The sequence below is a fragment of the Salvia hispanica genome, chromosome 4, assembly GCF_023119035.1.
Source record: "Salvia hispanica cultivar TCC Black 2014 chromosome 4, UniMelb_Shisp_WGS_1.0, whole genome shotgun sequence".
Lineage (NCBI taxonomy): Eukaryota > Viridiplantae > Streptophyta > Magnoliopsida > Lamiales > Lamiaceae > Salvia > Salvia hispanica.
In genome coordinates this window covers 29,281,466-29,303,950 of record NC_062968.1, presented here as the reverse complement: position 1 = coordinate 29,303,950, position 22,485 = coordinate 29,281,466, and the positions used below count along the sequence as shown (strand labels likewise).

The 22,485-nt window shown below is 33.6% G+C and overlaps 1 protein-coding gene across 4 annotated transcripts; it reads left to right on the top strand.

Moving 5' to 3' along the window:
• Positions 1-2,160: 2,160 nt before the first annotated feature.
• On the top strand, positions 2,161-18,347 carry LOC125222029 (DNA-directed RNA polymerase III subunit 1). 4 transcript variants are annotated; one of them, XM_048124416.1, is made up of 29 exons: positions 2,161-2,259; positions 2,868-2,947; positions 3,335-3,464; positions 4,065-4,214; positions 4,825-5,002; positions 5,238-5,416; positions 5,566-5,678; positions 6,327-6,429; positions 7,416-7,637; positions 7,709-7,857; positions 7,995-8,136; positions 8,214-8,354; positions 9,093-9,281; positions 10,168-10,363; positions 10,477-10,570; positions 12,143-12,377; positions 12,993-13,184; positions 13,419-13,517; positions 13,933-14,136; positions 14,247-14,564; positions 15,127-15,274; positions 15,375-15,526; positions 15,766-15,924; positions 16,050-16,163; positions 16,286-16,374; positions 16,759-16,963; positions 17,571-17,773; positions 18,031-18,112; positions 18,186-18,347. In XM_048124416.1, exons 2-28 carry the CDS (start codon positions 2,874-2,876, stop codon positions 18,077-18,079), a joined length of 4,227 nt encoding a protein of 1,408 aa, XP_047980373.1. In that variant the 5' UTR covers positions 2,161-2,259; positions 2,868-2,873; the 3' UTR covers positions 18,080-18,112; positions 18,186-18,347. The 4 variants fall into 4 exon arrangements, with proteins under 4 accessions (XP_047980373.1, XP_047980372.1, XP_047980374.1 ...); XM_048124415.1 differs by having other exon boundaries at positions 18,031-18,347; XM_048124417.1 differs by lacking the exon at positions 16,050-16,163 and having other exon boundaries at positions 18,031-18,347.
• The last annotated feature ends 4,138 nt before the right edge of the window (positions 18,348-22,485 follow it).

Sequence of the window (22,485 nt, the reverse complement as noted above, 5' to 3'; positions counted from 1 at the left end):
GATGAAGGGTGAAAAATGGGAATATGGCAAAATAGTATAAGACATGTGGCATTGTCAAATAGGATCTTTAATGACAAATAGGATTAAAATTGACACATAGACAAACCGGGTTGGCCGTTGACCCGCCGGAGGAAATAGCAAACGATATGAAAGTTCGTGGTTTTAAATTCCAATTTCATAGTTTGTGGGAAAAACCAGAATTCAGTGAAAGTTTTTGGTTTTTAAAGCCAAAAACCCTATATTTTATATATATTTAAATATATATTATAATATATATTATGTACCGATATCTAATGAAATAGTTTCATAGTTTATAATTGCTGTAACATTTTTTTCAGTTGATTAAAAGATAATGGCAGATTTAGGTAATACTCCTAATATTTAATGCATATATGTAGTATATATGGCTATAGCGTAGTATTAAATATGGGATAATAATAATTTCCATATAAAAATCTATGTTGTTAACATTTGTGGAGGTGTAATTTCCAGCTGTTATATTTCCATTTGTCAATATGTTATAGGTTAGGTAGGACATACCTCATTTTCCCATTTTGGTATACCTTGACTAGAGAATTTTTTCTCCAATTATCACATAACTTAAAATTTTTGGCGATTATTTGCGGTTATTATTTACGTGGCATTATTTAGTGACTTGACATTTATGTGGTTATTTAATGACATGACATTATGACGTGACATTTTTGCTTCCATCAATGTGATGCATTACAAATTTAGAAAAATGACGTTGCTTTCCATTCTCAAAAATTTCGCCCTAATTCTTGTCAAATTTCTTCATTCTCACGTAATTTAGCCCTGATTATCTCAAATAAACTATGTTATGTCCACATTGGAAAATACCGGCATCCATTTCACCACATAATCGCCGGAAATTATTAAGTTATGGAACAATTGCGAAAGTATGATACGTTATGATTTAATTAGCTAACTTTATAAGATGCGGGATCGACCAGAAAACTGAAAGTTGTGATTTAATGGGCAATTTACCATAATTTATGTTAGTATAATTTTTTCAGATGAGCACAGATATTACAGTATATAGTTCCTTATTTTGATATAGCATATAATACATAAAATTGAAGATTAATATAAAATGAAAATGAAGTAAGAAGTAACTGGTGCGTAAGTAAATAATTAAGGTAAGATATATTTTATTGACGACAATGTTGAATAAAAATTACCACAAAAAAATATTGAATGTGAATGGAATGTGATGTTTAATTCAATTCGAATTAAATAATTTTTAGTTAATCCAATATTATACGATCAGTTGTGAGCTCTATACTATGAATAGTGGGGATGGATGGAATAGAATGTTTAAATTACTATAATTAGAAATAAGTTATGTATAAAATATCAATTTTATTATATTTTGTTAATTATTGTTCATGGTATTTTTGTTAAGTAGTATAGTAAATGGCTATGATTAGAAAAAAAAATATGTATGAATAAAACGATCAATATATTATATAGTACTTCCTCCGTCCGCAATAAGAGTCGCATTTTGTAATTTCGCTCAATCGCACGATAAAAATCACATTTTATTTTTATCATAGATGGTAAGTAGGACTCACATTCCACTAATTCACTTCATTCACGTTACATTATAAAATCAATAATATAAAAAAGTGAATCTCATATTCCACTAACTTTTCCACCTCACTATTGACTATGTGACTCCTAATGTGGGAGTATATTTATATATTCCACTAACTTTTCCACCTCACTTATATATCTTAAAATTCGTGCTCACCGAATATGTGACTCCTAATGTGGGAGTATATTAGATTTCTAATTTGAGCAATGGATTATTATCTTATGGTAAAATAATAAATTTATAATCAAACTTATATATTAAAAATAGGAGTTTAAAACAATAATAATGATTAAAATCATAAAATTTAATCAAAGTCTAATTAGTTTAGTAAGATTTGAAAATGAATTATTAACCCAGTTTCAATTTTTGCATTATCTAACTAGTTTGATAATACTTAACAGGACATTATTATACATTAAAATAAAATTGAAAAAATAGTTTTTCTTGCGTCACATAAGATAAGACATTGTTTGAATTTATACATTAATTGTATTTAATTTATACAAAAAACCAAAATATGACTTAATCCTTCCATTGCAAAGCCCAATTCCACTGCTAGTACAAAACAAATCAAAACAGCCGCCAATGCCCTTTTCCTTCTTCTTCACTAGATTTCTCTACAGACGTTTTTCTTCATTGCGGTATTCCTCTTCCCTTCTCTTTTTTATGTAATCCGCTGAGATTTATTCTGTAATATTCCATTAATTAGTGTTTGTGTTTGAAACAGTAGAAACTCAATCAAGCAATTCTACTCTTCAAAACTAGATTAAAAACGTAATTGCATACTAGGAAATAGAACTGAGAAAAACAAATAGGAAAAGCCCTAGAAAATTCTCCATCACATTTAGGCATACTAATGTTGAAGAAATATTTAAAAGCTGGAAGCTTCACACCCACTGCGAATAATTGGTAACAATTTTTTGTATATCTTATTCCTCTTGTATTTTACATTGAATTGAAAGATTAAAGTAGGTGAAAGTTCTTGAATTGTGCTAGCCAAGGGGGCGAGAATTTTCGACTTCATAGTAATTGGCTTTATGCAATGCTCAAACTTGTCTGGTAGAATTTGTGAATTGGGGGTATTTCATAGTAATTTGGAACTTCACCAAATATTTATGATTCAAAGTTTTGGAAAATTTCAGAGCGAAAAAGTGATTTTGTTATTAAAAAATATGATTCATGGATGTGCCAATTTGGAGATTTGAAAATCAAAATACTTGTTTCCATCATTTTATTTTGGCTGTTACAGGAGGAGATGAATGTTATAGATCAAGGCAGTATGCAGTTCACCAAGAAGCCATATGTGGAAGACGTCGGCCCCCGAAAGATGTAAGTACTTCTCTTGATACTTTGATAATGTGCAAAGTGGGTTTAAGTGCATTCATAGTCAATATGCCAGGATAAAGTGGGTTTAGTACATTCATATCATAGCGGATGTTAGGATCTCTTAAAGTAGTGTGACATGTATACCAAGCGTAGAGATATGGTGTTCTGGACATTCCAGCCACTTGCATGTCTGAGAATCTGAGAAATCTAAGACTGATTGGACAATCTGCTACAGTCTGAAATCCTTGAAATAACCAATTTTTTAATGAAAATAGTTTCTTTTTTAGTTTACTCAAATGATACTATTATTTTAGTTTAGTATAAGCCTACTACAAAAGTTTATCATGTCTTGGGATATTTTTTTGACTGGATTTTATTGCCATTGTGTAGAGAAAGTATTAAGTTCTGTACACTATCTGAGAAGGAAATATTAAAAATTTCTGAAGTTCAAGTTTCGCGCGGCATTTACTACAATGACGCCAGAAAGCCTGAAGCTAGTGGGTTGTTAGATCCTCATATGGTAATATCTTTTATCTCTTTCCTTCAAAGTTGTCATTTTACTTGTGTTTTTCCATCCTAGATAATAAGAGTTAAAATTTCAAAGTCCTTGTTGGTTTTCCATGATCTCCTTGTTGGGTTTCCATGATTCAGTAAGTCAAGGAAATAACAATATTCGGGAATAGAAGAAGGCAACAATCACATGGTTCTTTATTTTGCCATTTCCTAGCATAGATATTCCACCCAATTAATAGTATCTTGGAAATATATTTAGCCTGTAAGACCAATGTAGTTTTTCTTTCAGAAATGTAGTTTATTTGGGTTGATTTTGCTATATCCTTATTTGTAATTGTTAGGGATATTGTTTCGAGATTATGACAACTAAAGAGTGTGGAAATAGCTTGCATTTTGACGAAAGTATGTGATTTTTCTGCAACTTGATTCTTGTAGTTTCTTTATTCTTATCAGTACCATATTATACAAGTGTTTTTTTTACCAAGTCGTCTATCTGAATTTACTGAGAGATATTGACATTTGATAGGGCGGTTTTCCATAGCTCATAGATATTCGATAATCAATACTATAGCGTATTACATTTACATGTCATATTTTGGTATTTCAGGGGCCACCAAACAAGCTTGGCAAATGTGAAACATGTGGTGGAAATTTTCAGAACTGCCCAGGTCATTGTGGATACTTGAATCTAGCCCTTCCTGTATATAATGTCGGATTTTTGGCTACGATCGTTGACATATTGAAGTGCATTTGCAAGGTATCAAAATTTTGTGTCATTATCTCTTCTCCCAATCGTAATATTGTATCATATCAGACTTCTCATTCCTAGATATCTGAAAAATAGTATAAAGTGTCACTTTATCTCAAACTGAATCCATTTCGTAGGAGTTCACTTACTAGGCATTTTTACTACACTTGAAGTTACTTCTGTAGTACTTTTGGGACGCTGCTGCCCATGCGCTAGTTTTGTTCTAATATAAATGAGTTTTTGTATTAACAATATACCTAACATTGTATGCCCAAGAGAACACAGATGCTTGTTTCAAGTAAACCTTTGAAGTTGTTTTTGTGAAACTAAGCTTGTCTCATGATTAGGACTTTGGCAATTCCTTACTTATATATATTCCTTTCATCTTTCATCCTTCTAGTTGGTGACTATTAATTCGTTTCATTCTGTTAATGGATAACTAATTTGCATGTGTAGTCGTTGCCATATACCTTGTCTTGTACTCTTGTTGTTTGTATTAGTCCCTCTAGTTCTCTCCTTCGTGATCAATTTGTATTCAGATGAAGATTGGATATCCTAGATGGCGATTTTTCTTGATGGAAACTTCTCATAGGTTAACCTCATTTTTCTCTATTAACAGAAATGCTCCATAATACTCCTTGAAGAAAAAGAGCGGCGAGATTTCCTTAAGCAGATGAGAGGTCCAAAACTTGAGCATTTGAAGAAGGTTGAGTTACAGAAGAAAACAGTGAAAAGGTGTAATGGCATGGGAGGAACTAGGCGCGCTGTTGTGTGCTCCAGATGTGGATATATTAATGGTTAATACCCTACCTCTTTAAAACCAGCAATATTGCATATTTAATAAAACTTGCTTAAACTATGTGCATGTGTGTCACAATGTAAGCTATCTTTCATGGATATGGTTATGAACCTGAGATTATCGGTAAAATTGAATTAAAAGACATTGCAGAAGCTTAATCGCAGATTATAATATTTTTATTGTTATTATTTTCATATAATAAAGATGTCCCTAACAACTAGTATTTGTTATAGGTATGGTTAAAAGGGCACAATTGAAAATCGTACATGATCGTGCTAGAGTTGCTGACAGTGCTGATTGTAGCTTGGAGGAATGCCGTTCAGCTCTATCCCATACAAAGACAAATATGCCTTTGCCTTCATATCTTGATCCTAAAAGGGTCTATGAGCTACTGAAAAATATGCGTGATGAGGTACTTCCACATTTATGTTTCAGTATGATTAAGTCCTCAGTTTCAGTATGGTTAAGAGAACAATAACTGACATTTTTCATATTTTCCATTATCTATTTATTCATTCATTTCTCCTCTTGTTTCTTTCCTCCATTTTATTTTTTCTTCAGGATTGTGAGTTGCTTTATCTAAATGATAGACCTGAAAAGCTTATGCTTACTAGTATTCTTGTGCCACCAACTTCCATACGACCTTCAGTTTTTGTGGATGGTGGAACACAGAGGTAATCCTGAGCACGAATACACACATTCTCTTGCCTTATATCATAATAGAGATATCAATTTGCTTTGATATTTGTTTCCATGGTCGAAATCATTGATCTCTCCATCCCTTTTCGAGAATTTTAGATACTTTAATCTGCTAATGATAACTCTGTATTCTCAAATGACATTTAATAAATCATACTCCCTCCGTCCCACAATGATTGTCACTCTTATTATGGGCACGAGTTTTAATAAATGTAAAGAAAAGTTGGTTGGAATAGTTAGTGGAATGTGGGACCCACTTTTTTATATTGGTTTTATTCTAAAATGTGAGTGAAGTGAGCTAGTGGAATGTGAGACCTACTTACCATTTATGGTTAAAGTGAAATGTGACAATTATTGTGGGACGGACTGAAATGGAAAAGAGTGACAATTATTGTGGGACAGAGGGAGTAGTTATAAATCACCTGATTTCTGTTATTGAAGAGAACTTTTTCCATGCCTCTTGGTTTTAGAGCATCATTTAGGCCATTAAGTTAGACACATAAATGAGCATTGATTATATGAAGATTGGGAAAAACTGCATAGATCTTCTTGGTCAAGGTCATACTTGTACAGTGTCTCTTGTCATCCACAACACTTTTCTGACTTTTGTTTGGCTTATGCAGTAATGAAAATGACATCACAGAGAGACTAAAATATATCATCCAAGCCAATGCTAGTGTTCGCTCAGAAATGGCAGAAACAGACTCTCAAAGCAACAGATGCATGGTATAATGCTGTTTATGTTTAGGTTCCTTTTTGTGATATCTTCCAAGGTGTTGTTCACTTTTGTTAGTTTAAAAAGTTAAATTGTTTCTGGTCAACAATTTGACATATGTCATCTAATTTAAGTTGATAAAAAGCTACAGTTTTATGACTATGCATGAGCCATTAGTGATGAACAAAGGTAATCAACTTTTTCTTGTTGTAGTAGACCAGCATGCCGTAAGCTGTAATTTCAGATTTGTCTTCTTCTGCACGTTTACTTGAGCATTTCACTTGGTTTTATTGTTTTCTGCTCTATGACTGTAATTTCTAGTTTGTTTGCCGTACCAGTCAACTAAGTCCCCATATAATCCTTAACTCGGTAAACATAGCCAAGCACATTTAAGGTCTTCAAAACAATTAGATCCACACGTTCTGGATTCTGATGGTCATACTTTAGTTTCTGAGAACTCTTTTCATGGTCAGTTAGCTGGTGGCTGTTTTTCCACTTTAGAGTGAATTTAAGAACTTGTCTTAGCAGAGAAAAGTGGGTGGTTTTATAACAACCACATCAGCAATCAACATTTGATGATTTGAATTCTATTCTGAATAATCCTGGACCACACCTGCAAGGTGTGAAGTTATAATTCTTTGTAAAAAATGGTTTGCAACTTACTTTCCTTCAATGATAATATGGCACCAGATGTAGATAAGGAACTGATCTTAGAAAGAATAAACAAGTGCTAAAAAACTTGTTTAGTTTTTGTGTGTTTTTGTCTATGTATCTAGATTAGTGGAACACTAGATTGATATATTTGCAATCCTTTTCATTATTTAAGGAAATGAATTATGAATATTCATATCCAGGAAGCTTTTGCTGCTTTCCTGCAGGTTACTGATTTTCTAGTAACGGATAGTGATGCATGTTAAAATGACCTTACCAACAGCCCTACTTGGTTTTTCTCAATAATTGACACGATATTGAAGATTCTCATGAAATGTTGAACCAGGTTAGCTGGCAGCTTCTGCAAGAGGAGGTTGCACAATATATGAATAGTGATGTTCGTGGATTGACACCACAACCTGCAAATAGTACTAGAAGACCATTGAGTGGTTTTGTTCAGCGTCTTAAAGGAAAGCAGGGGAGATTTCGTTGCAATTTATCAGGGAAGCGTGTAGAGTTTACTGGCAGGACAGTTATTTCTCCTGATCCTAATTTGAAAATTACTGAGGTAAAGTATTTTACTTTTATCTGTCATGCTGAAGATGCTTTGCATTTGGTGACAGACTTTCTGACTGACAGGTTGCTATTCCAATTTTAATGGCTCGGATTTTGACTTATCCTGAACGAGTTTCACACCATAATATTGAGAAATTGCGGCAATGTGTTCGTAATGGCCCCCAAAAATACCCTGGTGCTAAGTTTATAAGGACACCTGATGGTCATGAGATGTATGTGTTTACTGGTTTCATAAGTAATTTCTTTTTCTTTTTTCTTTTTTTTTCCTTTTTTGTGGTTTCTTTTACTTTTTTTTTATATTTTCTTTTTTGGAGGGTTTAACTTCTGATTGCTCTTGGTTTCCCTGTAGATCATTGATGTATTCTGCCCGGAAGCATCATGCAGATCAGTTGCAGTATGGGTGCATTGTGCATCGTCACCTTGAAGATGGAGATGTAGTTTTATTTAATAGGCAACCGAGTTTGCACCGAATGTCAATCATGTCCCATCGGGTATTTACTGCAAATGAAAATTGATATAATAACAGTAAGATACTATCAATTAAGCTCATTTTATTTGTTGTCTTCAGGCAAGGATAATGCCTTGGCGAACACTGAGATTCAATGAGTCAGTGTGCAACCCATACAATGCTGACTTTGATGGTGATGAGATGAATATGCATGTACCACAAACAGAAGAGGCCCGTACTGAGGCTCTTATGCTGATGGGGGTATGTGAATATTACTTTTGTTCATTGATTTGACTCAATGGTATAGTTTGAATCTTTTTATCCTCATCCTCTATTGTGCCCTTCACGGTATCCATAGTTAAGAGGCTTAGAGCACATAATCACTCATTCTGCAAACATGCTGAATAAGACTGAAGTCAAAAGTTTTCTCAATGTTACTATCTTTTTATCCATTGCCCCTTTTTCTTGGATTCTGCTAGCTGCAATACCTTTTTGACAATGGTAAGTAGTAGCTTGGAGGAAACATTAAATGGCTGACTTTGTGAATCGTGGTTAGTTTTTTCCGCAATAATGCCACCCAAAGCAAATGTTAGTAGCTAAAATCTTATACAAGCTGATTCAAGTAATCAACAAAATTTCACTTCATAGGAGGATAGATTGTCTGAATTGATTTAGGTCAAGGTGACCTTGGATGTCTGGAACATTAAAGTATAGGCAGCTTCTGTGTATAAGTTTGAGAGGTTAACATGGTGGGTGTCTATAGAATTATCCGATATCTAGCCATATTGATTAAGGTGCAACAATATTTGATTTCCTACTAATTAACCTAGGGCACAGACCATGTATTTCCATATCATTGTGAAATTGTGAATTAGTGATATATGGATGATTTAAATGTAAGCTGTATTTACAAGGAATATAAAAGGTAACAAGTAAATTAGCTTTTCCTGATTCACGAGTTCAAAATTTTTTTTTGTGTGGTCTTCATTGACACTGCAGGTGCAGAACAATTTGTGCACCCCAAAAAATGGAGAAATCTTGGTTGCATCAACACAGGATTTTCTAACTTCTTCCTTTCTTATAACAAGAAAAGACACATTTTATGACCGCTCGGCCTTTTCACTCATGTGTTCATATATAGGTGATGCCATGGACCCAATTGATTTGCCAACTCCAGCATTAGTTAAGGTAAACTTGCATTCTAATGCCACTATGCTTAGTGTGCTTCGAGTATTGTCTAGCATTGCTCTTGTACTGATCCATGTGCTGGTGTTCATTTAAAGTCTTTTCTGTATTTTTGGTGAAACTATTTCCTGCATCCCATCCATCTATGCTTTCTTTAACTAAGTTTCCAAATTAATTTTTTCGTCGTCCTTATATTTCATTAAATGCAATGTGTTGTCTGGTGCACTTACTTCATGCAATTGTTACATTTACTTTTCTGTTCTCTCATAACATCTAGGACCAGAACCTAGAACCAAAGTTATGTAGCTAAAATAAAGATATATTCAGGTCTGTAACTATATGGTACCCTTTTCCAGTAGTATAAGCACACATAAAGGTTGAATTTGGTAGCTTTATAGGTGATCAGGAGTTGCCTTTCCTTTTTTTGTTATGGATTAAATGTTGTGGAGGTCAGCCACTCCCAGTTACTTGTTACTATTATTGAGGACTGTTGTGCTGCTGGGTGGGAGGAGAGGTTTGATTGGATGCCTCAAGACCATGTACATAATGTGATCTAATGGTTAAATCAATGGTTAATTTTCTAATATAAAGATCTATCATAATGCAGCTTACAACTTAAAGCCTTACTTTTAATTATCTTTGACGCATCCATGATTTGTGGATAAGAGTTGATTGTTAGGACTAGAGTCATTTTGTACCGTGCTTTGCATTCCATGCATGTGTGATGTGACGAGGCTCATATTTACTTCTCTAGGAAGGTGTTGTTGCTATTGCCCCTTCAGTTTGTAGATTAAAAGCTGCTATAGTTACACATATTTCTCATGTTTCCTTCCCCATCCTCATGTGCTTGATGTATGCTTGTATCTGATTTAGATGTTTCTCATTGTAGCCAGTGGAGCTATGGACTGGCAAACAATTATTCAGTGTGCTATTGCGTCCCCATGCAAAAATGAGAGTATATTTAAATCTAACTGTAGCAGAAAAGTCATATGGGAAGTCTAGAGAAACAATGTGTTCCAAGGATGGTTTTGTGTATATTCGCAATAGTGAGCTCATCAGCGGGCAGCTTGGGAAGGCCACTTTAGGTCAGTATCATGTGTTTGCAATTTATGGAGTTGAAATTGTAGAAGTAGAGAGATACATTTTTTTTCTTTTTGTTGTTCGCTAAATTGCTTATTCATCCAATATATCATAACAGGTAATGGGAACAAGGACGGTATTTACTCCGTTCTTCTCAGGGATTATGGTCCTCATGCTGCTGCTACCTGTATGAATCGCATGGCAAAGTTAAGGTGAGATATATCAACATTGTATACAAATTTTAGCTTTGTGCATTTATTTGCCCTAATTCTGTAGTCTGTACTCCCTTTAATTGTGAGACAGCATGTACATCTCTGTGATTTTATGGTCTTATGTAACACTAGATATAAATTCCGTTTTCATCATTTTCAAGGTTACAACCTTGTTGAACACATGAAACATACTTCTTCGTAATTAATGTGTGCTTGGTTAAGTAAGTACTCCCTCTGTCCCATTAAATATGAAACATTTGCTTTTTGGCATGAGATTTTATGTAGTGTTGTTTTGTGAGTTAAGTGTAGAGAGAAAACAATAGAGATGATTTTGTTTCCATTATAGGAGACGTTTCATTTTTAGAGAGACAACCCTACAAGGAAAATGTTTCATTTTGATGGGACAGAGGGAGTATTTTAGTAGTGATATTGTTAAAAAGTGCAGCTTGAAACTTTTGCAAATTTTATACTCCCTCCCTCTGTCCCTTAAAAATCAGCCTAATGGGGTGTGACACGAGTTCTAATAGAAGTGGTTGGTGTATTGTGAGTAGAAAGTATCCCACCTTAAATAGTGCTAGTAATAATTAAAAAATGTAATGTGAGTGGAGAAAGTGGTGGGCTATGTGGTAGAAACTAGAAGGGGTAAAAAAGTAAGTTGATATATTGAGGGTAATAGACTTAATAGGTTGTGGGGTAGTGTTTGTAAATGGAAATGGACTGACTTTTGTGGAAGTACAAAAATGGCAAAAACTAACTATTTTAGTATTTAAGTGACGATGGAGTATTTTTCTTTAGCATATTTAAATAACAAGATGCTTAATTTGAGCAGTGCTTCCCAAACTCAGCAATTGTAGAATCACGTGAAAAAAAATCTATCTGCCAGCATCAGCATGTAGTTGTTATTATAAGCATCATGATCAATATTAACGAAGTATGCACAAGTATCATTCTATTGTCCATGTTGTCGTCTTGTGAATTGATATTGAACCATCCAATTATAAACATAAACTTAACTAGAATGCATTTACATCAACCATTACACAGCTGGATATCTTTGGTGTTTTGCAGATTTCATTGTTATATTATGACATTAAGCTTAAGTAGGTATTGTTATATCTAAATCATTCTTTGTTAGGTGATGCTAGATAGTCCCCATGTTCTCGGGTCTTGTTCTTTCTTTGGAATCTACAAAGTGGTACCCAGGAAGAATATGGAAATCCATAGACGTATTTAATGACTGAAATGACATAAAATCTCAACAAATAATGCATGCAGCTATATCTGTGTACTTGTGTACTCGTGCAACTTTCTTGCCTGGAACTAGAAAAGAGTTAATGATGCATCATATTGGCTCCAAAAATTTCAGATCTTAGGTGAAGAAAATAAATGGAATCCACTGGAACTTTAGTATTGAATTGTAGAATGAGATTTATGATTTAGGACTGAGGAACTTAGCCTAATAATAAAATTTATGTGGTAGGACTTCAATTTCTTTCTATTAGTTTTAATACTCGCACTCCTGTTCACTTGAAGGAATTCAAAGTTGATTTTATTAATGAATTTATGTTATAGTGCACGATGGATAGGAAATCATGGTTTTTCAATTGGGATCGATGATGTTCAACCTGGGGTTACATTAAACAAGGAGAAGAAGGCGACTCTGGACAATGAGTATGGTCATTGTACCGATTACATAAGAAGTTACACATCTGGAAGTCTGGAGCTGTTACCCGGCTGCAATAATGCTGAGACTCTTGAAGCCAAGATAACTGAGACACTTAATAAAATTCGAGAAACTACTGCCGATGTAAGTTTTATGTATTCTCTGACATTTGTGAGAATTGGTGCTCCCTTGACTTTTAAGTAATCTTTGCGAATTCACTTCTGGGCGGACAACTAGCTTCTATTGGCATAAATTGCCTTGAAAGTCTGCGATATATGCATGAGATTGTAGGTTTAGGTTATATTGGTACTACTACTTGGTAGGAGAGTTTATGGCTCTTCAACATCCCTCTGCGTTTTTATCTTTGTGTATAAAAAATTTAGTATTGGCTGTTAAATTTGTTGTATGTTGTGTCATGTCGTGTTGTTTCATTACTATGTGACTATGTCAACATGAGGACTATAAGACAAAACTATTGAGTATTTATGTATTTTGGTTCCAATGCCTTCTGGAGATTGTTATAACATGCAGTATCATGTCTTATGATGTGTTAACACAGATATTTATCCTTTTATTGAGGTCAAGTTACTTTTTTCGTAACATAATCTGTTTGTGCTTGTTACTGCTTCAAAGATTATGCTCAGTTTGTGATAAGACTTGTGGAATCACAGCTCATGTCAAAAAATGGTTACCATTGTATTTATTGTTGTGGTCCAGCACAATAGATGTGCTAACTCATTCTTGATGTTGTTTTGGTAGGTTTGCATGAAGAATTTAAATTGGAGGAACAGCCCTCTAATAATGTCTCAGTGTGGTTCTAAAGGTTCTCCTATTAATATCTGCCAGATGATTGCTTGTGTTGGTCAGCAATCTGTAGGAGGTCAGAGAGCTCCCAATGGGTTTGTTGATCGAACACTGCCTCATTTTGAAAGAGGAGCAAAAGACCCAGATGTATGCAACTCTCTCACTATGTTATTTTTGATAATTTTATTAAGTTTTTTGGTAGTAATAGTGGACCAATTGTTGCTGCATCATCGCTTGCTTATTCAATTTGAGTAATCTGACTTTTACATTGCAGATAGATATGGTCAAATTATCCTTAATATGTTTCAGACTCTCACATACATTTTCATATGGAGAACTACCCTCCACACTAGCTAAACTTCATCTTATGCTTATTGTCAGGCTAAAGGCTTTGTTCAGAATTCCTTCTACACTGGTTTATGTGCGACTGAATTTTTTTTCCACACCATGGGTGGTAGAGAAGGTCTTGTGGATACAGCGGTATGTGTATTCTTTCTTTTCTGAAAAATTTACTCTTTAAACTGAGAGTGATGGGTAGTTTGCTCTTTATAAGAATGCTTATCTTGAGAATTGCTCTTTATACTCTCTCTGTCCACCATTTAAAGAGCCATTTTGACTCGGCATGAGTTTTAAGAAATTGTTTGACTTTGTGAAGAAAAGTAAAGGGAGTAAATGAGTGGAATGTGAGACCCATTTAAACTATTAGTTTTATATTGAATTGTGAATATAAAAAGTTGGTGGAATATGGGGTCCGCATACTAAAAGTGGAATAAAGTAAATGGTTCTATAAATCGTGGACAAACCAAAATGGCAAAAGGGTTTATCATAGGGTATTTTTGGGTGCTTATTACTAGAGTGTTGAGAAGACATTTAGAGCTTTCATCTGCTGTTATAGGTGAAAACAGCCGATACGGGTTACATGTCTCGTAGATTGATGAAGGCTTTGGAGGATCTATCTATCTTTTATGATAATACAGTGAGAAATGCTAGTGCTTGCATTGTGCAATTTGCCTACGGTGGTGATGCTATGGATCCTGCACAGATGGAAGAGAAAAGTGGGCTCCCGCTGAACTTTGAAAGATTATATATGAAAGCCAAGGTAACAGGATCCATCTTTTTGCATTAATCTATATGGAAGTTAATTATCTTGACCAAGTTTGGATTTTGATAATATACTTATTTATTTTCTTCTGTGCTATGATTTGACAGGCTACCTGCCCTGCAACAGAGCAGAAGAGTTTAACGACTGATGAAATTGAGAAAATAGTTGAAAACACAATCGGGAGAAGACTAGTAAAATCATCCATGACTTCTGAAGGAGAGTCTTCTCATTCATTAGAGCCAGCATCTAAAGATGAATGTTTGGCAGCTTTTGCAGAGTCAATAAGAAATTTTATTAAGAAAAAAGGGCCTAGCTCAGTTCGTGAGAAACTGAAATTGGGTGAAGGGGGACATTCTGAAGAAGATAGACACTATCTGGAAAATGTTGCCTCTAATATATCTGGGATAACTCAGCGACAATTAATGGTACTTTTCTTCTTGGTTCACTCTCTAAGGATTCCTGCATACTTTTTGAGCACTCCTTGTTGCTTAAAGTTTGGTTAGGAGCATGTTTGCAATTTGGTTGTATGAAGTCTTGCACAAAGGAAAAATATGACGAGAAATCTTGAAGTTAGGTTAGGAGCACATTTGCAATTTAGTATTATTATTGCATTGATCCTACATCTTCAACTTGTTCTCGCTGTGACTCATTTATAATGCTTCCATTATAGAGTTCCTGAAGTGAAGCATATTTTGGGCGACAAATCTTTTTTCTTAGTGCATATTTAACATCAAATCATATCTTGAATTGATAGTTGTAATTTTTTTTGTGAAATGCCTTCTATCAATCTAAAAAATATTTATTATGAGTGCCCTATTAGGATATAAAAGTTCTCTATTTTCTTTACTATTACTCTCTGATGATATATATACATCTACAAAATATTATCATATGTATAATCCTCTCCTGTGTAACTATGTTTTATTCATACAAGGTACATGGTATAATCCTGACATGCCACTTCTTTTTTTATTTTATTGGTTTCAGGTCTTCCTAGAAACTTGTATATCTCGTTACAATTCCAAGAAAATTGAAGCGGGAACTGCAATAGGAGCCATTGGAGCTCAGAGTATCGGAGAGCCAGGAACGCAGATGACCTTAAAAACTTTCCACTTTGCTGGAGTCGCAAGCATGAGTATCCTCAAATATGATTTTTTTTCTAGTGTTGTTATTTACACACCTAACCTTTTATCTGGTTTCTTCCGATATGTTTTGTTAACTTAATCTTGAAAAAGATGTTACCCTTGGGGTTCCTAGGATTAAAGAAATTGTTAATGGTGCTAAAAATATCAAGACACCAATTATTACTACACATCTGGATGTTAACAACAATGACATAACAGCTAAAATGGTGAAGGGGCGTATTGAGAAAACCCTTCTGGAGCAGGTATACCATTTTATGATAATCGATTCAGCTGTGAGTGCATGCTTTAGATCTTGTTTAATGTATTTTGATATGTTGAAAATCCTAGTAGCTTGAGATCTTTCTCTGAAAGTAGAAGATAATTAACCTTAGTGTTTAGATTGAACTTTTACTTAACAATTATTCTGTGATTTGCTTTCTAGATTCATTCATTTAGACAATACTGAAGTTGCTTTTGTCTTGGTCTTCTTTGTGTTCTTTAGGTAGCCCAGAGTATAAAGACTTCACAATCGTCGAGGTCAGCATCCGTTGTTGTAACACTTGACATGGGTAGAATAAAAGAGGCTCACCTACATATTGATGCGTACACGGTAAAGGATTCAATACTACAAACCACCCCAAAGTTAAAACTTAAAGAGCAGGTGCAATTTTCTTGCTTCGCCACTTTATTTGTGTTTATTATGGATATACTGGCATGCTTCTCTTTCTATGGTTCCTGTTCTGAATTCTCACTGTTATAATTGATTCTACTTCATGTTTATGATAGCAAATTAGAGTAGTGGATGAACGAAAACTTCAAGTCGATCTGAATGATGATAAAAGTAAACTTCAATTTGAACTCAATGGGCTTAAGAATAAGCTCGCCAAAGTTGTAGTCAAGGTGAAACCAGCAAAATTCAATTTTTTAATATCCTTTTTCCTTTTTGGTATTTGGCTGGCCTGTCAATAGTTTCATTCAAGAGAGTACTAATTTCTTTCGTGGGTATTTTCTATAAATGGCAGGGAATCAGGACTGTTGAGCGGGCTATAATACTTAATGAATCAAAAGAAAAAGATCCCGCGTGCAAAAAATTGACATTACTAGTAGAGGGGTAAGTAGCAGTAAAACTTTCCAGTCTTGTTCTTTTTTTTTCTTGATTACTGAGTGTTTGATAATGGAAAACCTTGTAGAGTTTTTTGAGACTGAAAAATTGAGAGGAAGGTACACTCGATTTCTGATTGTGCTTGATTATTGGTGTTTGTTGCGTCAGTGTGTACTTTTGGTTTGTGAAAATAAACAAGGAACAGCACCAGAGATAGCGTAGCTGTGTGTTTGTAGATGAGCAACAATAAACAACTCTTCATTTTCCTTGAATATGAACTGCGAATTAGATATGTAGCAGAACCTATAGATAAAAGTGGAGTATGATTTTATCATAATTCTTGCATGTAATAGTTTTAGGCATGCAATTTCAGCATTATATGTTTACGTGCAGGAGTGGTCTTTTGTCTGTCATGGGCACTGAAGGAATTAATGGTCACAAGACAGTGAGTAATCACATCATGGAAGTAAAACAGGTACTTGGAATTGAAGCTGCACGGAAGAAAATAATTGATGAGATAAACTACACCATGTCAAGCCATGGCATGACCATAGACATACGACACATGATGCTGCTGGCTGACTTAATGACATTCAAGGTTATTTTGTTTTCTTTCAAATTGGAAATGTTTCTTGTTTATGACCGCAAGGATATGCATATTTTGTCTCTCTAGCAACTGTGAGGAGCTCGTCTAGAGGTCTTGTCAAGTGTTGAGGAAGCATCCAAGACGTCATTTGTTCTCTACCATGAACACCAGACTGCCTCAATGTTTATTATACTTTTTATGTTTGTCATGTTTTAATTCTATCACGTGTTTAGTAAGGGTTTAATGAAGAGAGTAGAAATGGCCTAGTTCTGACCATGATGGAAGTAGGATAATTGTGAAAATAGTTATGTGAAGATATGATAAAGGAAATGCTAATTCTTGATTAGGTCAATATCTCCCAAGTTCTGTTGTCGATTTCTTGATTCTCATAAAAAACATATGCCAATTAAACTTTCTTGTCCATCATCTCCGATGGCCTTCCCCGATGCCCTGTTTGTGTGTCCCTTTCTGATTACATTGTATGCGAAACTTCTTATAACAAGAAGTTAATGATGAGCTGATTTCCTTGTTCGATTATGATTAAATTTGTTTACGCCATTAAACTCGAAGTTAATGATGGTCTAATTTCCTTGTTTTTTGCATATGCTGGTTATTTCAGGGTGAAGTGTTGGGTATGACAAGATTTGGTGTGGAGAGAATGAGGGACAGTGTCTTGATGCTCGCTTCATTTGAAAAGACCGCAGATCACCTCTTCAACGCTTCTGTGAATGGGAGAGTCGATAAGATTGAAGGAGTCTCTGAATCCATCATCATGGGCATACCCATGCAAGTTGGAACGGGAATGCTTAAAGTGAAGCAATGGTGAGTTTTCTGTATATGAGCTTCTTCTACTCACAATCCTTCAATTTATCCTAAACAATCAATCAATCCAAATAAAACATGAAACAATACAATATCTCGTTGAACTGTAACTTCTTCCATGATTCATCTATATTTAACAATTTGTTTAAATTCTCGTCCGTGCAAGTTTTTATGCTATAGACGTGCTATCTATCCTTGTTTATGACAGTTTGGATTCACACTACTGTTGTGCTAATCCTTGACTATTATCTATGCAGTGTGCCGTCTGTTAAGTTTACGTACGCTCCAGATCCAATTATACGATGACATTCTGGGAAGGGATTTATTGCTTTCCATTTGGTTAGCAGATCATCATCTCCCTAACTGTATATATTTAGTAGGAGTTGAATTTACAGTTGCTCACATTCTGCAGAAATCTGTGGGTTGTCGAATCAGATGAGCGCAAATGCCATCTCACATTCGACTTCTATAGCCGAATGCATCAGTTTTGGAAGTTTTCCGTGGCTTAGAATAGAGCAGATTAGAGACTTAAATGGTTGCATTATATCCATATTTTTTTGAATACTTTGCTCCATTTTTGAGCTTCAGTCATTTTTCGTCATCTCGTTAGGCGCTAGAAAACACGATGAGCACGGAATGAATAATTCGAAAGACATGAAGAAACTCCTCATGTGACATATAAAACCACATTAGGGCACATTAGCATGTGTCTCTCCATGAGTGAAGAATGAGTATATTAATGTGACATTTCAAACAAAAATGTAGGCCAAAACGAGGTAATAAGTGATAAGGTGCTAGCATACCAAACAATAGATGTAGGGCCATGATGGATGGATTGATGGATGGATGGGCATGCCTTGGCCATGACAATGATGATGACTACACGATGACGTAGGAGCAAAGAAGCAACATTATTATAGCATCATAATGTGTATGATGATGATGATGCATAGTGCTAATGTATGTCATGTAGTATCATTTTGCTTAAGCATCATTCAATAATGTTCAATGCATGCCAAGACAATCAATTCATTCAGATACAATTGTTGCTCAACTTTTTATGTCAAGGTATTATTTGAGTTGCGAGTTGTGTCTATATTTTAAAATGAATTATTAGCTTTTGTCTTGTATCGTTTTAAAATAGTTGTGGAAGAGGTGTATTAAGACCATCCCTTTGCAATTAATGGATCATTGTACAACACATATTTTGAACGATATTTCGTGTTAATTAATTTGGTGCATCTATTTCTTGAAACTAGATTTGACATGTTTAAATTATTGATGTACAATATTCACTAGTAGTGGTACTTAGGAATGGGAAATAGTACAAGTCAAGTTCTATATTTGAAAATATAATGTAGTGGTATTAAATGCAAAAGAAAGGCTATGCGGCCGCACCATTAAAGGATCAATTAGATGTGCTCCGTGCACATAATATATCCGAGTTGGAGCACGCGCACGTGCACATCCTTATTGCGACGCACACTTGTTGTGCCTCCTACTAACGTGCTTAGAATCAGACCGCATTAAATCAAGTTATCTAAGGTTATACATAGTCCATTTATAAAATTTCAGTTAGATATTATTATTCCTGTGTCATGCCAATATCTCAAATCATATCGTGAATACAAACATTTTAACAACTAAATTTCGACAAGATATTTACTAATTAGGGTTCTATCATTTATCTTTTTAATTCTAGATTTTATTAATTTTTACTTTCATATATTAATTTAAAATATGTGTCGTTCAAATAGAAAATACTAATAAGATTAAAAGTTGAGTATATATTTAAAATAATTAGATTTTTAAAATTTTGAATTTCTAGGCCCGAAATGAAACCTCATCTTCTACTTTCACCATCAGATTTTATAAAGATGATCAATAATAGTTCTCTATCTACTATGTAATATCTGAACTCTTTCCTTAATGTGAGGCTTCTTCTTTCCACTTGTTCTTCTCTTTCTCCTTATTCTTCATTAGACTTTATAAAGATGATCAATAATAGTTCTTATCTACTATGTAATATCTGAACTATTCTCTTAATGTGAGGCTTCTTTCTTTCCACTTGTTCTTCTCTTTCTCCTTATTCTTCTTCTATCCGGTCTGCAACTTCAGCTTCTCTTCAATAATAATAATAATAATAATAATTATAATAATAATAAACTTGGATGAGAGGCGCTCCCTAATTTCATGACAACCACATGTGAAACACTTTCTTTGTCGTGATTGTCAAGATTGTGACATATTAGAAATGAGTCATTCACCTCTTTAAAAGATCTTATAAACAACGGAGTTATCCATAGTTATATAAATGAGACACGATCATTACTAAATCGATGGAAGACAATATTAAGAAATTTTAACATGACAACATGCACATATGGCTGCGTCACTAATCCGGACTTTTTTCTCCACTCCATTCATAAACAATCAACCTTCCAATTTCGAAATTTACAATTTAATTTCAATAAAATTCAAATCACTACAATTATTAAAAAAAAAATAGAGAACTACTAGTATTATAAATACTACTCCCTCCGTCCCATATAATTTGACCCAATATTCTATTTCGGGCCGTCCCACATAATTTGTCTCACTTCACTTTTATCATTTTTGGTAGTGGACCTCATATTCCACTAACTCATTTATACTCATATTTTATTATAAAACTAATACTTTAAAAGTAGGACTCACGTCCCACCAACTTTTTTAACTCACTTTCAATTAGATTTCTTAAAACTCGTGTCGGGTCAAAGTGTCTCAAATTATGTGGGATGGAGGGAATATTTGTTAAAAATTTGGCAAGTGGTTAGATGTCGCCTTCCAAAAGGGGCAAAGAGGTGGGAAAAGCTGGTTAATTGTCTCCCAACCGCATCATGTGACATCCCACTTTGTCCCCTCATTCTCCATTTCCACTCTCCCACTCAAATCCATCCCCCTTTATTTATCACCACTTCCTTTTTATTTTTGTACCTATTTGCTACTCCTTTAATACGTAGGTTTGCTAAATATAGGCCAAAATAACAAACTATTGTTTAAATAGGAGTACTACAAGTTTTTGAATTTGGAAAACTCTCTAGCGCATATTGAACGACTCGAATTCTAGCCACTCATTTATTTGCTAAATCAATCATTTACTATAATTCAAGATAAAAAATTTCTCCTACTACTACATGCGAGTTAATAGTTTTGTATAGAGTTAAGCTCATAGTGGTAATACTTATTTATTAGATATCATTTCAGATAATTTGTAGTAGTATTTTATTTCTAATACTTGAAGTCCTAATTTAGAAAGAATACCAATCTTTTAGGAATGTGAAACATCAAGCAAGGTTGAATAACTAAAAATGCTAAGGAATGAGCATACGTCAAGTTATAACAATTATTTGGCATATATATTAGATTAGATATATATCACGGTGAAGTAAAGTTAATGCTATTTTTCTATGTTAGTAGTATGTTTTAAAAATTACTTTAATGATCAATTAATTCTCAAATGCAATAAAAACTACAGTATTTCTTTCACTTTCAAATTATCAATCAAAAAAAAGTGGAAGCCATTATTATTTTCACCTTTCCAAAAAGTTGAATCATTTTCTATGGCTTCTTGCACAAGTTTTGTTACAAGGTTTTTCTATTTTCTATGCTCTTTTATAAAATTACTTTTGCCTCAATTCGGTGAAGAAAGTCATAAGTATTAACCAAGTTTCCTTTTCTCTATTAAATTGAGAAGCTTAATGGGTAAAAAGATCAATTAATTTAAAAGCTTAAATAATAATATAATGCTATTATGAGTTATGAAATTTTTTAAATAATAATAATTATGAAATATAAAAAGTAATAATATAATGTTATTATGATTTTCTTCAAAACACATGTCACGTTATTAATTTGCCAATATTGTTAATTCAAGATTAAGTATCTAATAATATTAGTTAATCAATCGAAACTCCTATGGAGTACTATTAATTAAGTTTCTTTTTCTCAATTGGTAAAGAAAACCAGAGATTACGGACATTAAAATAATTTTAAAACCATAAATAATAATTAGTGTTTGATATTTATTGGAGTAGGATAAGATAATTTAATTTGAGGTTTGAGTGGGCTACACAATCCGACAGCATTTTTGTGGGATCCATTTTATGTTTGTGCATGCGTGTAGCTACAAATCATATTATGCCAATTATCAAACTATACAGTATTATACACTTATTATATCATTTAATTTCATTTTATTTTAAAATATCATATGCTTTTTTTAAATGGGGGAAACATCATTTTGACAATTATGTTTCGTTTGGTACAACTATGATGACGGGCTTTGAATAATTTTGTCTTAAATTTTGAATATTAATGTTGAGTAGTGGAAAACTTTAAGTAGTTAGTAGTTATATTTGCCTTTATCTGTCTCGATATTATAGGTAGTGCATATATTAAATCTTTGTTTAAACTAAATATTCATAGAGTAGAAATAAAAAAATAAATTAATTATAAAACATTGAATATAATTAAGAAGTGCTAGAAAGGGGGAATTTTTTCTGATAAAGTTAATTTTTGCTGCAAATACAATATTCTCGTACTAAAAGTGGTTTTTATTCTAACCAATCCATTTATATTCTCATATTAAAAGTGGTGTGTACTCTAACCAATCCCTTCATAAATTTGCAAGCATATTAACGTCTCCTTATGGTGATATTTATACTCCATTT